This window comes from Sesamum indicum, linkage group LG8 (genome assembly GCF_000512975.1).
Source record: "Sesamum indicum cultivar Zhongzhi No. 13 linkage group LG8, S_indicum_v1.0, whole genome shotgun sequence".
NCBI classification, from domain to species: Eukaryota; Viridiplantae; Streptophyta; class Magnoliopsida; order Lamiales; family Pedaliaceae; genus Sesamum; species Sesamum indicum.
This window is the reverse complement of record NC_026152.1, coordinates 15,333,267-15,356,485: the sequence shown is the minus strand read 5'-3', so window position 1 is coordinate 15,356,485 and position 23,219 is coordinate 15,333,267. Positions and strand designations below refer to the sequence as shown.

Here is a 23,219-nt window from a genome sequence, read left to right as displayed (position 1 = left end):
GCAGGAGGAGAAGGCGACACTTTGATATGGAGGCCTTACGTTACTTACGGATGATGGACGAGCAAGCGGAGTATGATATGGAGGCACTGCCTTGCTGAAAGGGAGAAGGAATTGCGAGACATGGAAATTAAGTTCGATTTCTACACAAGTAACTTGCTTCATGAACAAGAGGTATACAACGTACAGAAAGAGACCTCCATTGTGTATAATCAAGTCGCAGCCCATACCGACCAACGGTTCCGCAACAAACCTTAATGATGAAAAACTCTCCGTCTGGCAAGGTTTAAACAAGTTGGAGACTAATCTCCATCAAGCTCATCTTAGTGGGAAATTAGATGAAATGCCGTATGTCCTAAATCCTGAAAAGATCAAAGTATAGCTTGCTAATCTTGGTGAGACATTAAATCAGAAGAAAGAAGACAACGGTTCAGTCGTGCACAAAGTTGTTCCCCTGCCAAATGGAAATTACTCTCAAATGGTGCATTATATGGCAATCCAACTCAGGGGAAGGAAAATGTTTGTCTGCATCAAAAAGTGACAACTTCTAAGCAAATCGAGGTGAAATAAAATCCGGCATTGTTGATAAGGAAATTGCAGAACTTCATGACAGGCTGGAAGCTCTTCACAAACACCGAAACTTGCACAAGCATCCAACTCATTTTTTTTTTTTTTTATAATTCTGCTGAGAACCGCGATTTCAAACCCGGTTCTTAGCTTCTTTTTTTTTTTAACATTTTAAAAATAATTCTCCCTACTAAGAAGTAGATTTTGACAGTCTTCAATCCATCACAAAATTTATTCAAATTAACAATCTTGGGTTCAATTATCAAATCCTGCAACAAAGAAGAAATGAATCTGACAAGAAGTAAAGTGGTTATACATAATCACCTGATGATCCAAGGATGGTTTTTGATTACCTCTGAAGGCAATGAATAAGTGGAGGAGCTCATCATTATCAGTGCGAAGGGCCGAAACGAACTTGAACCCCATAGTCTGCTTGTTCCTCCTGTATTTTCAGTGCTGAAGCCACTGCTGAAGCGCTGGAACGCTGGACCTCGATTATCTCAAGTGTTGTGATTTCTCCAATACCAGGAGGGATTTCCTCAAGATCGGAGCAACCTCGGATAACCAGGTGCTCCAGTCGTGGGAAGTGGCTGTAATCGGCTATCCAGTTAACTAGATCCAAATCTTCAAGCAGCAAAAACCGGAGCCGGGAGAATCCCCCTTCACTTGGCTCCCACATTGAGCTATCAAAGTGATCTTTTCGCAGCTTGAGCACTTCAAGATTCGGCAACTCACCAATTTTATTCATATGTCCGTCCATGATAATGCAGCCGCTCACAGTCAACTTCTTGAGTGTAGATGGAAAAATAAGACAAGACAAGAAGACTTGTGTATACGACAAATCAGTGGAGCTACATTTGAGTTTTTCGAGTTTATGAGGAAGGGTTAGATCTCTTTCAGGGGAACTAGGACAACCACAGATGATTCCTAATTCCTTCATGTTTCCCACAGTCTCAAGGAACTTATGAGAAAGTTGAGAGATTGCTATTGTAGATAAACTTATAAGATTCTTTTGCACAACAGAACGCGTCCTGATCTTATCATGGTACCGGACATAAGTTCCCTTGAACTTGATGTGTCTTAATTGTGTCATATCTAATATTGCAGGCGTTATTGCACATGGCCAAGACGATGATGCGATTGCTTGAACAATTAAGGTTTGCAAAATACGTAGTCTAGATATCGAAGAAGGTAAAGTTTCAGCGGAGGATAAAGCAAGATACCTTAGGTTTACTAGCTGTAGTATTTCCTCTGGAAACTGGTCGGATTTTATTCCCAATATATCTAATACCCTCAGCAATCTGAATTCAGAGACCACATCAGATAATATCTCTCGACTTGCAGCACCAGTGAATAGAAAAGAACGGGCGTACTGCATTTGTTTGGCTGATATATTAGGATCTCGAGTAGACATACGACGCAATTGTAGTGTGTCACTTGGGAGACCGTCGGGTGCCTTGACAAGTAGAAACTTCTCTTCATGAGCTTTCCTCACACATAGATCCCTCAAGAGATCATGTAAACTGTAGCTTTTCGCATTTCCTTTAGGCTCTTGTCGATGGACAAAGATAAGATTTCTGTCAACAAGAGCCTTCAGGTAAATCTGTGCAGCCTCTTCTGGGCTTGTATCTGAAACTGGTTTTAAGAACCCCTCGGATACCCACAATTTGATGAGTCTTGAAGCACGAATTTCATAGTTTTCTGGAAAAGCACCCATATAAAGAAAACATGGTTTAAGATGATACGGCAAATTATTGTAACTTAAGGATAATATATTCGAGAATTGTTCCTTGTCAGCTACAACTGAGCTTACATCCTTTGCAATTTGCTCCCATGATTCAGGGCTTCTTTTTGCCTGCGAGAGGAGCCCACCAATCACATTGATTGCAAGAGGAAGTCCTCTGCAATTGTTTGCAATTCTTCTCCCAACATCTTCCAGTTCAGGGGTGCAAGTTTCTTGTGTTGCAAATACCTTTTGATGAAGAAGCTTCCAGCTTTCATCATCTTTCAGAAGATTCATCAAGTGATGTGGGCTTCCTGAGCCGGTGTCGTCAGCCACTTTCGATTCCCTGGTGGTGACGATGATCCGACTTCCATTTCCATCATCCGGAAAATACCTTCTTGCAATATGTTCCCAAGGCTCAATATTCCATATATCATCTAAAACAATCAGATATCTCCGCCTTTTCAAATTTTGATGTAAACGCAAACCTAATTGGTCATCTTCCTCTCCAAGCATTTCATCTGTGGGTTTTCCGGTAACACAACCAAGAAGATCTAGTAGAATCTTGTGCACGTTATAGTTTTGTGAAACTGTACTCCATGCCCGAGTATCAAAGTGGGAAATAATAAACGAATCATCATAAAGATGTCGCGCGAGAGTGCTCTTACCAATGCCTCCCATGCCTACGATTGGGACGACTTTGCGTGCTCCAGTGTCTTGCAAATTAGTAAGCCAATCCCTCAATTTATTCACGTCTTCGGTAATTCCCACTACGACGTTCTTTGGATCTTGATCTTGCTTTGCCATCCGAATCCTGCTCATGATCTTCCTCATCTCTTCCACCGCAGAATCAAGTCTTGTATTTAGTTCCGACAGGTTCGGAGGGGAGAGAGTGAATCCCTTACCTCCCGGAGCTGAAAGAATTTGATCCGTAAGGTGGGATTCAAGAATATCTTCTGCATCCTGTGCTGCAGCTCCGACAAAGCTCTCCAGATCTCGGATTCCATCAACAGTTACTGCTGAAGAAGAATTCTCGAAAAAATTTCTCAAGGAACGGGCCTTTTCCAGGAGGGACTCAATCATTGGTTTCTTGTCAGGATCAAGGATCCAAATAGGTTTGTGATGATCAGGGTGCAGGATCTGCTCAAGAATTTTTACAAGGGATTCAAGATTGTAAGCCATTTTTGCCTGATTTCTCCTCGCAATTACTCTCACTGGAAGAGAATAATTAGTTTGAAGCAGTTGCAGCTTGTATGTATGCTCTACTGCTAGTCAACAACTTGTAAAAGAAATTCATTACAATAACATATTTTGTGGTTTTTTTGTGGTGATATATATGGCACCAAACACAATATGAAATGAATATTTCTTTATCAATGTAAAATCATAATGTCATGTCAATTGTACTCAATTAAAAAAAGAACAAGTTGCAAATTTTAATTAACAGACTGTGTGATATTAGTCTTGAGATTTGTGCAATTAATTCATCAAATAATTATACACTTCACCGGCCAGCCAGATTCCCTTTGAATAAGTCAAATTGATGTTTCATCTTATTACATTATCATGTGTATTATATATGTGCTTGGGTTGAAAACACCAACACTAATTTTCTTCTTGTGAGAGCTAGGGTTCATATTAATTTCTTTTAAAACGTACAAGTGGAAGTTTGATTTAAAACTAAAGAGACGGAAAGAATTGCACCTTCCCTCCAGGTACTAGTTGGATCTCAAACCTATATTATTTTACCTTGTTAGTGGTCAATTGAACTTTTGGATTGAGAATTTCTTTGGTCTTTTGGGTATGTCTTGGTTTCAAATTCTGGTGTGCAAAGTCTTTTGGGTATGTCTTGGTTTCAAATTCTGGTGTGCAAATAGGTACAGTAGATCAGAATTAAATTCGGATTGGAATGGATTTTGTTTTTGAGTGTTAATTTTTGGACAAATTTGATCAAATTATTACATATTTAGATTTTATTTGGTAAAGACTAATTAGATCAAAAATTGAAGTGAGAACCAAGAATTTATGCCATTATTGACTTAGAATTCAAAGGCAACACTTGACATAATAGGAATTCATGGAAGAAAAATAGAAAAGGTGGAGCCATATATATGGTTTGTGGATTCACATCCACGCTTAGAAAGTTAATTGAAAACAAATGTGTATATATCCAATTCCACCATGCTCAGCTCTACTACTACTACTGCCGCTTTACTCAATTAATTAATTAAAGCACCCCCAAAAAAGTGCCATTTCATCTGCTCTTTGTATTTTATGTTGTACCAATTATTTCAAGATGCCAAAACTTGATTGGGGGTAGGTTGAGATTTCTACAATATCTATTATTTAAAGACTTTTAAGTCAATTATAAAATCAATTAATATCAGCTTATCGATGTTATATTCCGTGATTTACTAGAAAAATAATTGGTGTTCTGACCAGAGCTTATTATAATTGAAAAAAGTCGCACTGAAATTTACCAATTAGTTCACTTGTGTAAGGAAGAGAACTCCGGCGACATGGCTTACAACCTTGAATCCCTTGTCCAAATCCTAGAGCAGTTCCTGTACCCTGATCATCACCAGCCTCTTTGGGTTCTTGACTCTGACAAGAAACCACAAATGAAAACCCTCTTACAAAAGGTCTATTTCTTCAAAGATCTTTTCGAAAATTCTTCTTCAGCAGTGAGTGGTTATAGAAGACGAGGTTTGGAGAGTCGAATCAGAGATATAGCATATAAGGCAGAAGATGTTGTTGAATCTCACCTCGTGGATCAACTTCTTTCATGTGGGGAAGGTGAGAGCTTCATTTTCTCACCTCCAGATCTTGAGAAACTAATTGAGGACTTTGACTCTGCAAACAAAGATATGATGTCGAGCATGGAAGAAAGTGAGATGCAGCTCAAGTATCGACTCACGGGGGGAGGATCTAAACTTGAGGTCATTCCAATTGTGGGCATGGGAGGTATTGGTAAGACTACTTTGGCCCGAAATCTTTATAAAGATCGACTTGTTAGTGTGCACTTTGATGTTCGAGCATGGGCTACAATATCACAAGACTATGATGTGGGAAAGATTCTACTAGGCCTCCTTCGCCTTGTTACTAGACGACCCACATATGAAATGCTTCAAATGGGAAATGAGGAATTAGGTCAACGTCTGTATCGAACTTTGTTTGGTCGGAGATATCTGATTATTTTAGATGATATGTGGAGTAGCTCTTCTTGGAATGATATAAGAATGTTCTTTCCGGATAATGACAATGGAAGTCGGATCATTATCACCACCAGGAATTCGAGCTTGGCTAATTTCATTGCCTTCCGGAGTCCACATCACAACATGCAATTTCTAAAAGATGATGAAAGCTGGAATCTTATACATCAAAAGGTATTTGCACCTGGAGAGATTTGCTCTCCTGAATTGGAGTCAATCGGGAGAAAAATTGCATACAACTGTAGAGGCCTTCCTCTTACAATTTCTTTGATTGGTGGACTTCTATCTTATGCAAAGAGAAGGCAAGATTTCTGGGAGCAAGTTGCAGAGGATTTAAGTTCGAATAGAGCTGATGTGGACGAAGAAATCCTCGATATATTATCTCTGCCTTACAATTATTTACCTTATTATCTTAAACCATGTCTCCTTTATATGGGTGCTTTCCCAGAAGATTCTGAGATCGATGCCTCTAGACTCATCAAATTGTGGGTGGCAGAGGGATTTTTGAAACCAATTTCAGGGAAAAGATTGGAGGAGGCTGCCGAGATGTACCTAAAGGCTCTCATTGACAGAAATCTTATTTTTATCCGACAACAAAGTCCTCAAGGGAATGTGAAGAGCTGCGGCATACATGATCTCTTGAGGGACCTGTGTGTGAAGAAAGCTTATGAAGAGAACTTTCTATCCATCAAGCGAAGGCATATCCTAGGAGACTTATGTTCACGTCGTGTCTGTGTTCATAGCATTCGAGATATTGATAGACCCTTGGATCAAATGCAGTTAACCCGTTCTTTTCTATCCATCGGTGATGCAAGTCAGGAGATATTATCCCCTTTGATTTCTACATTCAGATTGTTGAGGGTACTGGATATATTGGGCATAAAACTTGATCAGTTTCCAGGGGAAATACTACAACTGGTCAACTTAAGGTACCTTGCTCTATCCACTTCTGAATTACCTTCCTCAATATCTAGACTGTGGAATTTGCAAATCTTAATTGTTCAAGCAATCAGGTTCTCGTCTAACCCGCATGTAGTGACGCCTGAAATATTAGACATGCCACAACTAAGACACATCAAGTTCAAGGGAATTTATGTCTGGTATGATGATAAGTATAGGGAACATTTTGTTGTCCAAGATCAGCTTCAAAGTCTATCTACCATACTAGCCTCTGGACTTAATGATAGGGTGCTTCAAACAATTCCGAACTTGGGGAAATTAGGAATCTTTTGCGATGAAAAACTTGATCATGTAATAGATCTATCCCGTCTTCATAATCTCCACACACTCAATTGTACATCCTCCAAGTATCTCAAAGACAACCTCTTGTCCAATCTCAATTTTCCGTATTCCCTCAAAAAGTTGTGTCTGGATGATTGTGGAATTTGTTATCGGGATATGAGTATAATCGGTAGCCTGCCCAATCTTCAAATTCTCAAATTAAGAGGTTGTGAATTCGAAAATCGAGAGTGGGAGCCAATTGAAGGGGACTTCTGCGAACTAAAGTGTTTGATAATGGAAAAGTTGAATCTGGTATTCTGGACAGCGGATGATATCTGTTTCCCAAGACTTGAGCACCTGGTTATTCGACATTGCGCACATCTTAATGAAATCCCTTCTGGCATCGGAGACATTCCAACACTCCAAGTAATTGAGGTGCATGAATGCAAACGTTCTGTGCTGGATTCAGCAAGAATGATACAGGAAGAACAGGAGAGCTGGGGCAATGAATACCTTGAAGTTCGTTTCGGCACTTTGTAGCAGTAATAATTATGTGTTCTTCTTCCTCCACTTGTTCATTACCTTCATCAGAGGCAATTGTGGATCGCTAAACACTGTTGTTTCTTCGTTATGAATCCATTACTTTTCAAATTGTCTTTCTCTTTTAATGATGTAAGAATTTAATGACCTGTGTGATTGGAAAACCAGATGATGAAATGGTACAAGAGACAAATGATAAATTAGGTTTGCGTTTGTATGAAGGTTTGATAGGTGGGGGATATGATGAAGAAGGTTATTTGCTGATGAAAAGAATGGAAGTGGGATGATTGTGATTGAAGGGCGAAAGACAGAGCACATGTCTTGGGATTTGTGAATTGAGATTAGGGAGGGTATTGGATATCTTGTGGAAAGTATTCAAGCATCTTAAGATACCTTGCATTATATCAATCTAATGATGAAATAACAATTTTGCTTTTGATAAAACCAACCACCCTTATATACATGGAATAATGACCCAATTCCCCTCTTAATTTAGATGCTCAAACTAACCACCCATCAATTTACCATTGACTTTGGTAAATAATTTTTTTGTGAAAAAGTTTCTTTTTTTTTTCCATTTATTTTATTTAATCTTGATTAATAATTATTATTTACCATAATTGTTAGTCATAACTATTGATTGGTATTTTTCTCAAAATTTATACCAATTACAGAGTAAATATATTACATTTATCGTATAATTAGATTAGAATCTCCGAACAAGGTCCGGACAAAAAGAAGGAAGAAGATGAAATTATTGAGACAAGTATCAAGAACGAGAGAAACATGCATGCTTTAATTATTATTATTCTTTACTTCATCTACCAAAAGGGAAGAGAAGAATAGAGTGTTATATATAGTTAGCTGATAATCAAATCAATTTTAGACACACACACACACAGGGAGAGAGAGAGAGAGAAATGGCAGAGACTGCACTACAGTTCCTTCTTGACAACTTGCAGAAGCTGTTGGCGGAGCAAATCCGTCTGATTGCCGGAGCGGAAGATGAGTTGGAAGAGATGAATAAGGAGCTTGAACTAATGCAATCCTTCCTCAGGGATTCAGCCCGCAGACGCTTAAAGGGAGAACTCTTCAAAGCATTGGAGAAACAGATACGGGAAGCTGTTTATGAAGCGGAAGACACCATCGATGCTTGCGTGAGCCATGCTGCTGCAGCAGCAAGAACAGCGCACAGATACTGCATGCCGCCCCTATTATTGTTCACCTTCACCCCAAAGCGCCTTAGCCTCGCAAAACAGGTCCGATCCATCAGGATACATAAGATCAAACCTGTCTTCGATGAAGCTAAAATCAAATTTGCAACTCTCCCAATAGTAGATGAAGCTCCTCCAGAGAAAGATGCAGTGGACAAATTTCGAAGGGTACGTATGTATTTAAATTTCTATGATTTTAAGATCATATGGTGATCCTAAGATTAATACCCAAATTAACTTTCGTAATTTAATCCTATCGTCATAATTCCATCTAATTAGAAAGCCCCAATCATAAAGTTACGTGCCTGGCACAGGCGTTTTTTCTGCCAAAAAGGACCAAAACTACAACATTATGTTTGGTTTTGTTTTTAACTTGTTTTTGGGTATTTTGTGGAGATAGAGAGAGAAAAACAAAAATAAATAAAAATAAGTTAGAGATAGTGTGTATGTTTGGATTTGTTTTTGGAGATTATATAAAATAAGTATGTTATGTTTGATGTTGGGTAGTGGGGAGACAAAAAATACTGTTCATTGTCAAATCATGTCTTTTTTATATATATTTATATATATATGTATAAAAATATATATAATTTATTTAGTTGTGAGTGGATTAAAATAAATATTATTTCCTAATTATATATGTATGGAAATGAAAAAAAATAATTTATGTAAATACACTTTTAAAAATAATTAAATGCACTCTAATAATGGATTAACAATATTTTTTGTTAGTTGTTCTATTCGAGGTGATAAATTTAAATACATTATTCAAATAATGTAATATATGAATTAACCGCGTAGAATAATTATATTATTTTATATTTTTTAAAATTTTTAATTATTCCAATGATGTAGAAAATATTACGTATAAAATATTAAGTGGTTAAAATAAAATATATTTGTATTTAAAAATTAAATACTTAGAAACAAGATAAAAACATAGCAAAACAAGCAATGGCAAACATTGCTTCTGTTTTGGGCCATCTCAGAGATGGCCCAAAACCGAAAACAAACATAAGGCAAAATTTTCAAAGTTTTGATGCAGTAGTTTAATTTGTTGGTAGAGGCAGTATCCAAACTTATCAGGCGACTAGAACGTATCATGTGCACTGTTCGTGTAGAAGTATATACTTAGAGGTGAATATATTATTTGTTAACTGCAGAAAAATATTAAGTTAATAATTTAGAACAAATTATATTTTGTCATTCGAACTATGCCTATTTTTACACTTTGCAATCTAAATTTATTTTTGAGTCAACTTATCATCTAAACATTGTGAAATTTGCTCTTCACCATATATGACCGATTTTTTGCTGATTTTGTTGCTGGAAAAATCACATGCATGTGCATATGCAAAAAATATCACATTAAATAACTCTTAAATATCACATGCGTAATGCATGTGATATTTTTTTTTTTTTTTTGACAAAAAACTTGTACAAAAATAGTTATTAATGGCAAAGTGCAAAATTTCTTAATGTTGAGATGGTAAATTGGTACAAAAATAATATTTAGATGTCAAAGTGTAAAAACGGTCATAATTCAGATGAAAAAATGTAATTAACCCATAATATTTTTTTATATTTATCTCATCTAAATATTAGTATATAGCACTATTTTTAAAAAAATGATGGTAATTGTTTTAATTGATGAGAAATATTGTGTTCTTTGTAATTAACTTTTAGAATCACTGATATTGTTAAGCAAAAGTAAAATATAATATAAAAAAATAATATTGGAATAAATCTAATTACTAAAGTCCCATAGAGATTTTAATCCTTGATAAGAAATTCAATTAATAAAATTGATAATTTTTTATTTGTAAATTTTTTAGGGTAAATTACATTAACATCCAGGAGGCTAGGCTAAATTAGACAAACATTTCATGATTTTTGTATAGTCTTGAATTTATAGTTGAAATTACAACAACTACACCCCTTATTTAGAGATAAAATTTACACAAACACCACTAAAAAATATTACATTAACACTCCTTAATGGGTAGAGCTCTAGCTTTATTTTTTAACTTAAATGGGTATCAATAAAATTTATCTTTTTTAAAAAAAAATATTTTATTTTTGGGCAAATTGCATAAAATCCCCCAATATTTTAAAGGTTTAGTTGAAAACTGTCATGTGTTAAACCAATAAGCAAAAAACTAGTGTATTTTTTGAAATAATGTACACTCTCCCCTTCCGATCCGTTACCTTTGCTTAACATAAAATTTTAAGTTGATGATATTAGTTATGATACTGCCACTGAAATATGAGTATTATACGATTATATTTTCAAATAAATTGAAAAAAAAATATTTTAATTGATAAGTGCTAAAAAAGTCAAGTAGTAAGGGTATAATTGTGCTTTCACACTTTGGAATTCATACTTTTATATATATATATATATTAAAACATATCTCGTGCTTTGCACGTGTTGAAAACTATTGTATAAGTTAATTAATATGAAAATAGATGTAAAAGTAATGCATTTAGATTATCTAATGCTAAAAAAGACAAGTAGTAAAAGATTGACTCAAGTCTCAATAGTTGAATTTTTTTATATCAATTTTTGTTCTCATTAGCACACATACAATACAATGGGACCAATATGCTTCTTTTAAAGCATAAAAATACTTGCATTTATGTCAATTATTTTACTGCTCAGTAAGGTTTTAAATTAGTTATTTATTATATTAATGTTCACACACTTCATTATAACTAAACTTTTATTTATTATTAAAAGGAATACTTAAGCAATGGTATAATTGTCTTTTCACAATGGGCTCCAAGTAAAATGTCAAAATCATGGTGAAAACAGGGAAAATATTACCAATATATAGACTAGTTATATATGAGAGTCTTGAATTTCTCTAATTTCATCTATGCATTGTCAATCATGCACAGGTTTCATTATCACAGGAAAAGAGAATAGTAGGTCTTGATGATGAGGCAGACAAAATAATAAAGCATCTGAATGAACAACACTCGGAGGAATTTGAAGTTATCTCCATCATTGGTATGCCTGGCCTTGGAAAGACAACTACGGCTTTCAAGATTTATCGTGATTCAAGAATTCGAAATAAATTCCCCACTGTAATTTGGGTTTACGTTTCTCAAGACTTCAAAAACAAGGATATCTTTCTCACTATTCTCAAACAGTTCACTCAGGAATACATGTCTGGAATGAGTGAAGAGGAATTGTGTCAACAAGTTAAGCAGCATCTGTCGTCTGCAGGGAAGTTCTTGATAATCATGGATGATGTGTGGACTGTTGATGCTTGGAATCAAATCGAAGCAGCCCTGCCTAAAAGTAATAAATTGGGTAAAGTCCTGATCACCAGTTGTTTTGAGAATGTGGTGCGGCGTGCAAATCGTAAAAGAGAGCCCCACAGGTTACGGTTTCTAAGTCGGGAGGAAAGTTGGGAGCTCCTCCAGGTAGAAGTATTTGGTGACATGGATAGATGCCCATCGGAACTGGAACCGACTGGAAGACTTATAGCCGAGCGATGCTGCGGCTTGCCACTTCAGATTGTTGTCATAGGAGGAATTCTGTTAAATAAATTGTCATCCATTAGCAATACCAAAAATGAGTGGGAAAATGTATCTGATAGGCTGGGAACATATGTTAATGATGAGGAGCAGAAGCGGGTTGAGAGGATTATATTATTAAGTTACGATGAACTGCCATATGACTTGAGAGATTGCTTTCTGTATCTGGGGATGTATCCTGAAGACTTTGAGATAACGGCTTGGAGATTGATCCGCATGTGGATAGCTGAAGGATTCATAACAAGAAAGCCTGGTGGAAAAAGCTTGGAGGAAATTGGAAATGAAAAGCTGGAGGATCTTATAAGAAGGAACTTGGTGATGGTCAATAAAGGAAAGCTGGGAGGTGGAGTGAAAACATGCCGTCTTCACGACGTGATACGCGAATTCTGCAAAAATCATGCTGCATTCCAGAATCAGAACTTGTTTGAAGAGATAAGAATGTTTAGGGATGGTGAGTTTGAACCTCAGGTTTCAGAAATACAGAACTTGCGTCGCCTTTGCATCCAACCACCTAATGAGTGCTTCTTCCGACAAAGACCAAAAGGCAGGAAACTCCGTACTTTTTGTTTTTTCAACAGGGAAAACCTCTTCTGCAAGGTGAACGAAGACGGCTTTCGAGGTTTCATCAAGACCTCTAATATGCTCAGGGTTATTGATGCCGAGCTTATTACAATAGAAAAAAGTCCCACTGAAATTTACCAATTAGTTCACTTGAGGTATATAGCTCTGGCAGCCCCCTCTGGTTTCAAAAGGATATCTCAAAGCTCTGGAATTTACAGACTATTATATTGTGCGGACTTTCTGTGACATTCCAAGCAGATATATCGGAAATAATGCAGCTAACTCATGTCAAGACAACCTTCGGACCCATTATGCTACCCAACAAGCAAGGGAAAGGCGGAGCTGGAGAAAAGCTTCAGACACTCTCCCAAATACGAGCCGAATGTTGCACCAAGCAAGTGCTTGGCAAGTTCCCAAACTTAAAGAAATTAGGAATTGTGGGGGAGGAAGACAGTATTGATTGGGATATCAACTGCTTGGCAGACATGGTTCATCTTGAAAAGTTGAAGCTAGAATATATTGATGGATTGGAAGGCGTTCTTCAACCAGAACTATTCCCACCAAATCTGAGGAAGCTCACTTTAAAAGGGACAAATTTGAAGTGGGAGCATATGTCTGTATTGGGAAAGCTTAATGCCCTGCAGATCCTCAAGCTGGAAATGTTAGCATGCATTGGAGAACGTTGGGACGTTGTGGATGTGGATGGAGGTTTCACTTCCCTCGAATATCTCTACATTAAAGACCATGTCTATCTGGAGTGTTGGACCCTCTCAGGACCAGCATCCCACCATTTCCCTAAACTCAAATGTCTTCTACTTAGGAACTGCATGAAACTCCAACAAGTTCCGGATAGCCTGGTGGAGAAACTTGAGACGTTGGACATGGATAACGTCAAGAAATCCGCAATTGATTCTGCCCGGAGAATACAACAACAGAGATCTGCACAACAACAAAGCAACACAAGGGGTGAACTGAAGCTAATTGCTCGTGAATACGACTTGGCTACAATATAAGGGAGTAGGCGAAGCAATGACCGTTGACGCCTTCCACCAGAACCGCCGCCTCTCTGACCTCACGCGCTTGCTGTCGCAAAGAGGCAGACGGTGGTATTAAGGTTTGTGCATAATAACATCTTTTCAAAGAAGTGTTATTCTCGGAGCTCTTCACTTCTATCCAAGTCAAGATCATCCCTTTCATCTTTCTTGAAATTTCAGGTATTCCGCCAAGATTTCTTTCTTAATCTGCACGTTTTTGAAGATTTGTGCATTTTGAAATTTCTGTAAGGCGGTGAAATTAAGGACCTATTCTTGATTTGTATTTGAACAAAGTCGATATTATTGATACATATTTGTGCCGCTACGAGACTTAAATTGAATTTTTTGTTACAATCCATATTATATATGTTATTTCATTTAACACATAAATGCAGCAAGTACAACATAATAGAAATATACTACGATTTAAAACAAATTTAAAAATTTTCAATTTCCATGAACATACACGAAATGTTCTGTAATTGATAATACATGTCAATTATTTAGCTATGGAATCTCTTGTAATTTCAGATGTTTGGGTTTGTTTAGATAAGCCTACATTGAAATTGCAATTTGTTCTGATTGTGCAATGCAAATGCGAAGTGCACAATATTTATTAATTGAACTGTTCCCAACACATGATGCTTGTGTACCAATTTGAATTTTCATAATTTTGACTTTTTGAATGAATGTACTGCATGCATTCATGCTTTGTCCATTGAACAAATCTGTAGAAAAATTATATTCTGGTATGTTTTTGGACTTTGGAGAGATGGAAGACATGATTTTAACTGATATAATTCATTCTATTTTCTTCTCGTTAAATTTCGATAATAAATAATAGATCTTAATATATGGTACATAATAAGATCATAAACACATGGTACTATGATTAGCAGTGTCCAATTATATATTATCTAATTGTGTCTAATCTATTAAATAGGCCTTAATGTGCGAGAACAATGTCTAAACTTCTATATATAGATCCACTTATTCTTCATTCTATCCATCCAAATATGACGCACTTTTAAGGATATCAAATTAAAAAGGCAACACATTTTAGTAATATTGGAGAGATTGATTCAAAGCATTCTTTAACTCATATATTTTTTAAGATTTGAAGTGCTGCTATCTTGAAAAACTGGTCGTCATATCTCCAATGATATATTGCCTAGAAACCTTTGCAAGAGCTAAATTTTTGCCGCACCTGTTATCTAACATATATACACAACCTTCCTACCCCTTACTTTTTCCAGCAAGGAGAGGTATGACTTCACAAGACTCAAATCTTCAAGAATGACCTGTCTTAGGTGCATGCTCCTATGACACACTGCTCTTACATTAATGCTCGACTTACTACATCATGAAAACTCTGTCTCTACCTCTGCTATAGAGAAGCCAATGCCGTTGCCTTTTTCTCATATCTCAATACATTGACAGCATTCTCTCACCGTCAGTTGTGATTAGTTCATTATGACATGGTCATTGAGATTCTGCAACAACTTAGAAAACCCTCTATTCTGTCGAACGGCAGGTAAGAGTAAATTCTGATTCTAATCCAATGCAGCTGTTGTACTAAAAAGTCAAGCACATTAATTGTTTCAGGTAAGAGAAGCAGCAGGGACATGGAAAAAGGTTTACTACACTACTGCCTTAGCTTACATGCATACGTTACACACAAAGGTGACAGGCTTTTTTGCCTCCTCCCATACTATAATTTTCCTGCAATGAATTAATTCATGCATGCTGGTATAACTTAAGTAGAAAAGCTGTCTCAATCAATGTTTTCTTTTTTTTAATTTTTCTTCCTGGTTTAGTACAAGTGCTCATAGTACATGAATGAGAAAAGAAGAAGCGCAGGTAAGAAAGAGAAGAGAATCGGTTACTAGAGATATATTGCGATTAGTAATGTCCATGATGTCAATTGTGCAAGGGATTCGGTCCACTTGGGACGAGTCGCTTCTCAACGCCATATCTTGGGTCGATATCATCATCACCGTTGCTACATGGTGGTGGTGGTGGTGGTGGTGGAAGTGGCCTCTGTGGTGGGTGGTGGTGCATTTGAGGTCGAAGGAGGAGACGAGGCCGGCTTGGAGGAAACGCATAATAATTGCTAACTTGGGGCTTGTTAGAATCAGTAGTGATGGTTGCTTGTGGTGTTACACTTGAACATTCACTATTTGCTGCAGCCATGATAACAACCATAACAACCACGACAGCAATCCAGCTACTTGAGGTGGCGGTGGCGGTGGGTGGCCGTGAGTTCTTCATGCAGATTGTGATGAGGAGAGGGGCAGAATAGCAGTGAAGTTGACAGTGAAATTTGAGGTAAGAAGAAGAAGAAGAAGAGCATGATGAAAATGAAAGTTTGTAAATGGGGTATTTAAAACTCAAACAAGTGACCCATGAACCATGTACTTAACACCATAAATGCTACAATGAATGAGGCACTGTGTTTTCGGTACCAAAAAGGAGGGGGGGGAAAGGTGATTTTGTTGATAAGGTGTATGTTTAGAGCATGAAAATAGGCAATGGAAGACTTGTGGGAGGCTTTGCCTTTCAAGTGCAAATGCGGTTGATGACTACACATATTAAAGCAAATAGTGATTATTACTATGTGATAAGAAGCAATTACTGCATTGCTATGAGTAACAATATTAGTAGCACATTAATGCTTCTTTAGATTTGGTTTGAGATTGATCAATAAAGGTCGTTTGAGATTGATTTATCATACATAAAATAAATATGTTGAACGAAGTTACTTGAGATAACATACGTATAACATCTTCTACAGCTTCACAACAAAGACCAAAGGTAGTAGTAACGGGACAACGTTTCGTTGATCAAGATCGGGTCTAACAGACCAATACTGACGATCTAGTTGCAGTCCAGATCTATTGCAGTTAAGTTGATTTTGATCCTTAGTTCTTCATAAGTAGACGGATCCCAATTCACTTATGACAGTAATTTATGAGAAATTAAATCCACTCTGCAGTGAAGGGCTTTCGATCTAATTAACAACTTTGTAACATTTTGATCATAAAGTTGCTCATCATCTAGAAGCTATGCACACGAGTAGGAAACTTATGTATGAAATAGTAGGAAACTACAGCAGAAAAACATCATGATGTTTCACAAAAGACCTTCAGCAACAATTATGAAATATAAGTTAATACGTCTTATAAAATGTTTTTGAAACTAATGACAAGAAGTTAGATCTTATTCTAGAAGTAAATTGTTTAAATGTTTAAGTAAAATAAAATTATGAGGCTCGTTAATAATGGCATTTTTGTTCTTCATACGACAAAAAATTATGGGGGTTCGTCAAAATCTCAAAATAAGCTGAGAACTTCTTACTTTGTTTAGGGGAGCTTATACTTGTGGATCTTATAAGCTCATATTTTAAAAATTTTACTAAACACTTTTCAATAATTTATAAGCTCTAAGTCCGAGAACTTGTGCCAGACCCCAACCATGCTTTTAAGAACCGAGTCATTCGTGTTCTCGTGCTGCAAAACTTAGAGCACTCAAAAAATGAACAGAGTCAGCAAAGAATCAGTTCCCAAGCATCTTCTAACTATGAAGGATAAGGGTTGCATTGGAACAAACACAAACAAATAACCATCATCAACTATATTTAGGACGATCAATAGGTAAATATATTGAATCTTGTAATTAGTAACTCTACATGGAGGCAACAAATTCTAAGAATGGATAGAAAGCTGAGAGAGTTGGTTGAACAGGTAATTGCCAAGAGACAGCATAACGGAAAGTTACACAATAGATGAAGCCAACGTCACAGGGCTGTCAGATTGAGTGTCCTACTTGCCAAGCAAACGACGGGTACGCTGATTAGCACCTTTAACACGAATATTTAGCACTTCAACATCATCTTGAACATGGTCCAAAGCTTTGTTCTGCCTGCATTGTTTAGAAAAAGAATTAAGAGAATAATTAGCCCCTCCAGAGGTCAGCATAGGATGTTGGTATCACATAATGCGGAAAATGAAAACGAAACAAAAAGGAATTAATGAGAAAGGTGGGAAAACTACCTTTCGATTTCGGATCCCATATCAATAGCCATATCCTTTAGCTCCCCCAGAATATTACTTAAATCTGCAAGGGCATCATCTTGTTTCACCTTTTCTACCTGTCATAATCCCGCGCAATTCAGTAAGTTGCTTGTACGTGAGGACACCTCCAAGTTGCAGAGTGGATAAATTATACATCAAAAGAATAAAAGAGGAATCAAAAGCTTCAGATATCTTCACAAGACTAGGCGGGTGCTTTGGGTGAGCTTATAAGCTCCTCAAACCTTTCATAAGCTATTTTAAAATGTTAGGTAAAATTTTTAGAGGAGATTATAAGTTAGGATGTTGTAAGTTGATTTTCTATAAATAAAAAATTAAAAAAAAAAAAAGAAAAGAAAAGAGTTCTTGATTTAATTTTAAGATATTAATAACAGTTTTCACTTTTGATCATATATTAATTACAAAATTGTCGATCTTTATGAGTTATAAACTCTATCCTTTTTTTTTATCATAACACTTCAAGAGTTTATTTCTAAAATAAAGGTAAAACCTCACACAAAATAGGAACTTATAAGATCTCTTAAATAAGTTCAGTTGAACAGTTCCTAAAGAAATAGCCGGTTAACGCCAAGTTGCACTTCTCGAACACTTTATATGTGCATATTCTCAAGAAGGGTCGCTCAAGACTAGAGACAGTAGCCACAACCTACTTCACTAAAGTAATATTAACATTAACACAAGCCAGAAACTAATAGAACAAATAGTATCACTGCCTACAGCACAGGACTCTAGAAATTTACGTCAAAATTTTCAGCATATCACTAGCATACCTCGACTTTCTGCAAAGCATTGGTGGGTTCAGAAGATTGTTTGCGTGTATGTGATATTTCCTTTGAGGCAGAAGTCAGCCCCAATCTTTCCCTCTGCTCCAAGTGGTTACCCTTCCTATGTACTGCATCGTCTGCAAGATCATCAAAGTATTAAACGACAAGTCGCTCACACAAAGCAAGGTAAAAACCCTGCTAAATGTCTAGTCATAAGCCACAAATTACCTCTGTATACATGTCTAACAAACAATGCTACTACTGGTATAGGGGGTAGAAAGTTGACTGAGTACCTCTGGTGATTAAAGGCCCTGTTATTGGGCGAGTCTTCTTCGGCTTCCATGTCTTAGAGAATATGCCCCCAAGGCTTCCCAAAAGCTTCTCACCCTAATATCAATATCAAATAATTTAAGACCCTAGATGATCAACAGAAAAGGAAGTTACAGCTTCAAAATGTTTACAGAAGAACAAAAGAAAGATACAGCATCTTCAACATTAAGTAGCATAATGACAAATCATAATGAAATTCCACATGAATCGTCCAATCCATAAGATCGGTTGGTTGCCAGAGTTATATATTTGTTCCACAGAGTGTAGGTCAATTTCTCCCTTGCAAATAGGGAAAACAAATTTTTTAAAGTTCTAAAGACATAAAGGAGAGAAATGAAAGAAAGTCTTAGATGTGAGGTATATTTCAGAAGCCTGCATTATTCCCAGGCAAAAAGCCTTTACATGACTTAGAATCCAATCGAATCTGATTTGCAGAACTTACTACTGCGGGGAAAGATATGAGAAACAACTGGCTGTTTCCAACTCTATTGGATAAGCATGTGGGATATAGGATACAAGATTGTTATAAAGTTCAGTAATGGAAAGAGATTTAGGCCATGCTTTTTTGTCATTTCTCATCCTTCCAAACACACACATCAGGCAATGAAAAAGAAGGAGAAACAAGCAAACAAGAAAATCACAGAAGCAATACTTGACAAAGGCATATGAAGTAATTAATGTACAGGTTCTCATGAGAAATTGTATAGGTCCTAATTGAAACTGAATAATGAGAGAGAAAATAGGAAGCTTGTGAGAAATTAATCCTTAATGAAACCACTGAAACCGAATGAAGGAACCGATTTTAACCTAATTTAGCAATACTCATTCCCCCACCCAAATATTCATTATGAAGCATAAAAATGACCCATGCTCATTCTTTCTGCTTATTTTTTTAGTAGCAGGATTAGATTATCCATACTCTGGTTTAAATCTTAAGAAGGCAAAAAGTGAAGGTTGCATCATATATCAATAATAATCCTCTCATGTATATCAAAATACAAATAGTCAATCTTTTTCCCGTTTAATTGACAAATCTTAATGCATTAACATAATACCAGTTGGAAACTTAATAAGACATACCCTGCTAAGGTCATGGTCCATATCAGCAGCAACCATGTGAGTTCTAGTAATTTGCTCCCCCTGTTGATGCAAAGTAACCAAAGTTTTAGTAGCATCTTCTCTCATCTCCTCAGCAATCTTGAGGCAATCATTGACAGACTTCGTAGTCTCCTCAGCCTTATATAAAGCATAACTTTCCAATTCCTGCACAGTCTGGTTCTCTAATCCTCCAGAGTCACGGAAATCATTCTTGTACCTGTTTCTTGCTGATGAATTAATAGACCATTGAGTTGAGGAGGTTCCTTTAGTTTCATCGTCATCAAAAGGATTCGTGCTCAAATTTGACGCAACAAGCGAGGGTTCTGACGATGTTCTTGCAGAAGCTTCACGGATTTTCTTATTATCCAACTCATCATCCGAATCAAAAGGATTCGCATGGTTACTAACAGGAAATGCAGAGTCAGCTGAGTTGTGCTTAGAAAACCTATGTAAGGGAGATTTCTTAAGACCAAACATTTTGTAGTGGGAAAATAATATGGATCAAATTACACTATGTTTTGTTGGGGAAGGTGCACTTTTGATCAACCAAAGATTCTGTCTTGGGTTTGTACAAGAGCCTGAAAGTACAGAACCAAATGGAAAAAAACTGTGAGAGCATGCTTGTTATTGATAAACCATAGCTACAACCATAAGCAACTAATAGGCAAAACAATTTTGGAAAGGCAGCATGACATGAACACATAGGTAAAAGAAATATTAACAGGTTATTATAATGGAAACTTAATATTGCAGAATGGAAAAACAATTGAAACCATGTGATGTAGAAGATGAAGTGGTTAGATTTACAATGAGAGAGAGAGATTTGAAATGCAAATGTTAAGGATATATTAGAAAACTTTCATGCGAAAGCCACTATCAATGATATCCTTCCAGATGACTTGTCTAATTACACAAAATTCCAACATCCAGATGTTATATTTCTTGATCACAGGTCAGCACAACATAAAGCATCTCAGCTTTGCACTTTTACATGCTATTTCATAACCGAAAGACCTTCTTTCTTTCTTTCACTTCCCTTTATTCCTTTACAATTGATGCAGCAATAATGACAAAATGGACCAAACCCTCAAAGGAAGATTCACAAAAAGGCAAAAAGGGCTCCTCAAAAGTTCAAACATGATAATAACTACATCAAAGATTCTTAAAACCTGGCTTTCGATCACATAATCAATACAAGCAAATTAACCAAGAAAAGGAAAAGAACCACTCAGAATTTGCATTGAGAAACAAGCATAAAATCAGTAAAAACAAAAATAACTGCACAATCACAGATAAACTCAGAAATCACATATCTTTAAGCTAGAACAATCAGAAATTGAGTTCTGATCAAAACAATAACCATGAAGGGTAGTTGACCCAAAACTCCAAATATTGGAAAGATTAATCCAAACCATCTCTTAGAAGCAAAACAAAAAATATGATTCAAAAACGTGCAGATTAAGAAAGAAATCTTGGCGGAATACCTGAAATTTCAAGAAAGATGAAAGGGATAATCTTGACTTGGATAGAAGTGAAGAGCTCCGAGAATAACACTTCTTTCACCAAACTTCAGAGCGCCCAAATCTTGAGAGAAACTAGAGAGAGAGTTGGAAAAGGACGAATCTTGAAGTGGTTGAGTTTTCAATTCGATCGACACATACAAATTAAATACTAGTACATGAAAATCTTGATCAAGAGAATTGGTAAACCAGGGGACAAGTGATGAAAGGTGAAACTGGTAAGAAACTGCAGTCCGTGGAAAAATTCAAAAACTCGGCTATGGCTCTTTCAAAACCAACTTTTCAACGTATTTGTCTTTGCCTAGTGACATAGTCTTTCTAGATGTAATTTTATTTTGAAAAAGGTCTATATATGTATATATATATATATATATATATATATATATATTAATTATCATCGCATGTGATTTTCGAGATCATATAAAAAATTAATGTGAAATAATAAATTATAGTTATACATTACTATACATATGGAGAATTAAGTGAGAGAAAAATATAGAATAATAGGTAGTTAAAAGAAATATATATATATACAATTATGAAATTATTAAAAAATATTAAAATTATTAGTCTGATTAAATTTTTTTAATGAAAAAAATAAAATAAAAGAAAAAAATTTCAAAAATTGGTAGAATAAAAGGTTCTCTTTTATAATAGAACTAGTTATCATGGCACGCGACTCCTGCAAGCATATAAAAAAACACCTCAAGATGATAAGAAAAAAAAAATTATGAAAAGATAATAAAGGTGGAGAATAATGGGTAGTTAAGAGAAAAATATATATTAATTATGACATTATTAAAAAATATTAAAATTATTAATATGACCAAAAAAATTTAAAGGAAATAAATAAAATAAAAGATAATTCGGGTATTTAAAAAAAATTGATAAGACAAAATATTTTTTTTTATAATAGTATAAATATATATATATATTATTTTGGTTCAATTTTTTTTTCGATCGTATCCTTATAAAACGACAGTGTTTTGGGTTTCGTTTGTGTGAGTGCAATCATTTTTCATCTACATTTAACAAAATCATTATTTTTAAAAATTAGTTACTAAATCATGTACATACTCAAAGTATATTTGGTGAAAATTATCTAAAAATATATTTGGATATAATTAATTGAATTTAAGGATTTATGTCATTTTTTTTTTTTTCCACGTATACAACCACTAAGATGCGAGCATAATAGATTTCGAACCCAAGACAACAACTTTGAGATGTTGAACTCTCAAACACTGCCCCTATATTTATTTTTGTATTTTTATATCTTATATGTGTGTTTTTTATTTTTCAACTTTCTATTTATAATATATGTATATATACACTTACATATATAATATAAAAGAGACATAATTTGACAATAAACAGTCATTCTTGTTTCTCAAAAATAAAATATTAAATACACAATATTTATGTATAAAAATATATATAAAAGAGATATGATTTTACAATGAACAGTGATTTTTGTCTCCAAATCTCAATATCAAACTTACACCACTTATTTTAAAATATTTCAAGTTACCTCAAAACACAGATCCAAACATACCATTTATATTCAACATACACTTACTTATCTCTATTTTTCTCTCTCTATCTCCAAAATACAAAATCAAACACTTAAAACACAAATTCAAACATTAGATGGGTGTCCCCAAAAGTACCTTGTAATATTAGATTATCCAAACTAGTTCGATTGACTTCACTTATATGAAATGGAAATTCTATTCTTGAAATACATTGATCCAAATTCGATACAGCAGGAAATAATAAATTCATACATTTTATAAGATAT

General features: G+C 35.5%; 5 protein-coding genes across 5 annotated transcripts; 2 read left to right on the top strand and 3 right to left on the bottom strand.

The window, feature by feature from the left end:
• LOC105168854 (putative late blight resistance protein homolog R1B-17) lies at window positions 923-3,626 on the bottom strand. Its single transcript, XM_020696494.1, has one exon. It carries the CDS (start codon window positions 3,467-3,469, stop codon window positions 956-958), a length of 2,514 nt encoding a protein of 837 aa, XP_020552153.1. The 5' UTR covers window positions 3,470-3,626; the 3' UTR covers window positions 923-955.
• On the top strand, window positions 4,662-7,381 carry LOC105168853 (putative late blight resistance protein homolog R1B-16). The gene is made up of 2 exons (XM_011089027.2): window positions 4,662-6,428; window positions 6,513-7,381. The coding sequence occupies exons 1-2, from the start codon at window positions 4,807-4,809 to the stop codon at window positions 7,258-7,260; spliced, it is 2,370 nt and encodes a 789-aa protein (XP_011087329.1). The 5' UTR covers window positions 4,662-4,806; the 3' UTR covers window positions 7,261-7,381.
• On the top strand, window positions 7,947-12,856 carry LOC105169390 (probable disease resistance RPP8-like protein 2). Its single transcript, XM_011089784.2, has 2 exons — window positions 7,947-8,642; window positions 11,376-12,856. Exons 1-2 carry the CDS (start codon window positions 8,181-8,183, stop codon window positions 12,825-12,827), a joined length of 1,914 nt encoding a protein of 637 aa, XP_011088086.1. The 5' UTR covers window positions 7,947-8,180; the 3' UTR covers window positions 12,828-12,856.
• LOC105169389 (CLAVATA3/ESR (CLE)-related protein 10-like) lies at window positions 15,536-15,886 on the bottom strand. Its single transcript, XM_011089783.1, has one exon. The coding sequence runs from the start codon at window positions 15,884-15,886 to the stop codon at window positions 15,536-15,538; it is 351 nt and encodes a 116-aa protein (XP_011088085.1).
• Window positions 17,226-21,674, bottom strand: LOC105168852 (SNAP25 homologous protein SNAP33). Its single transcript, XM_011089026.2, has 6 exons — window positions 21,383-21,674; window positions 19,881-20,476; window positions 18,764-18,857; window positions 18,477-18,607; window positions 17,668-17,765; window positions 17,226-17,536 (listed from the first exon to the last, which is right to left on the bottom strand). Exons 2-6 carry the CDS (start codon window positions 20,373-20,375, stop codon window positions 17,437-17,439), a joined length of 918 nt encoding a protein of 305 aa, XP_011087328.1. The 5' UTR covers window positions 20,376-20,476; window positions 21,383-21,674; the 3' UTR covers window positions 17,226-17,436.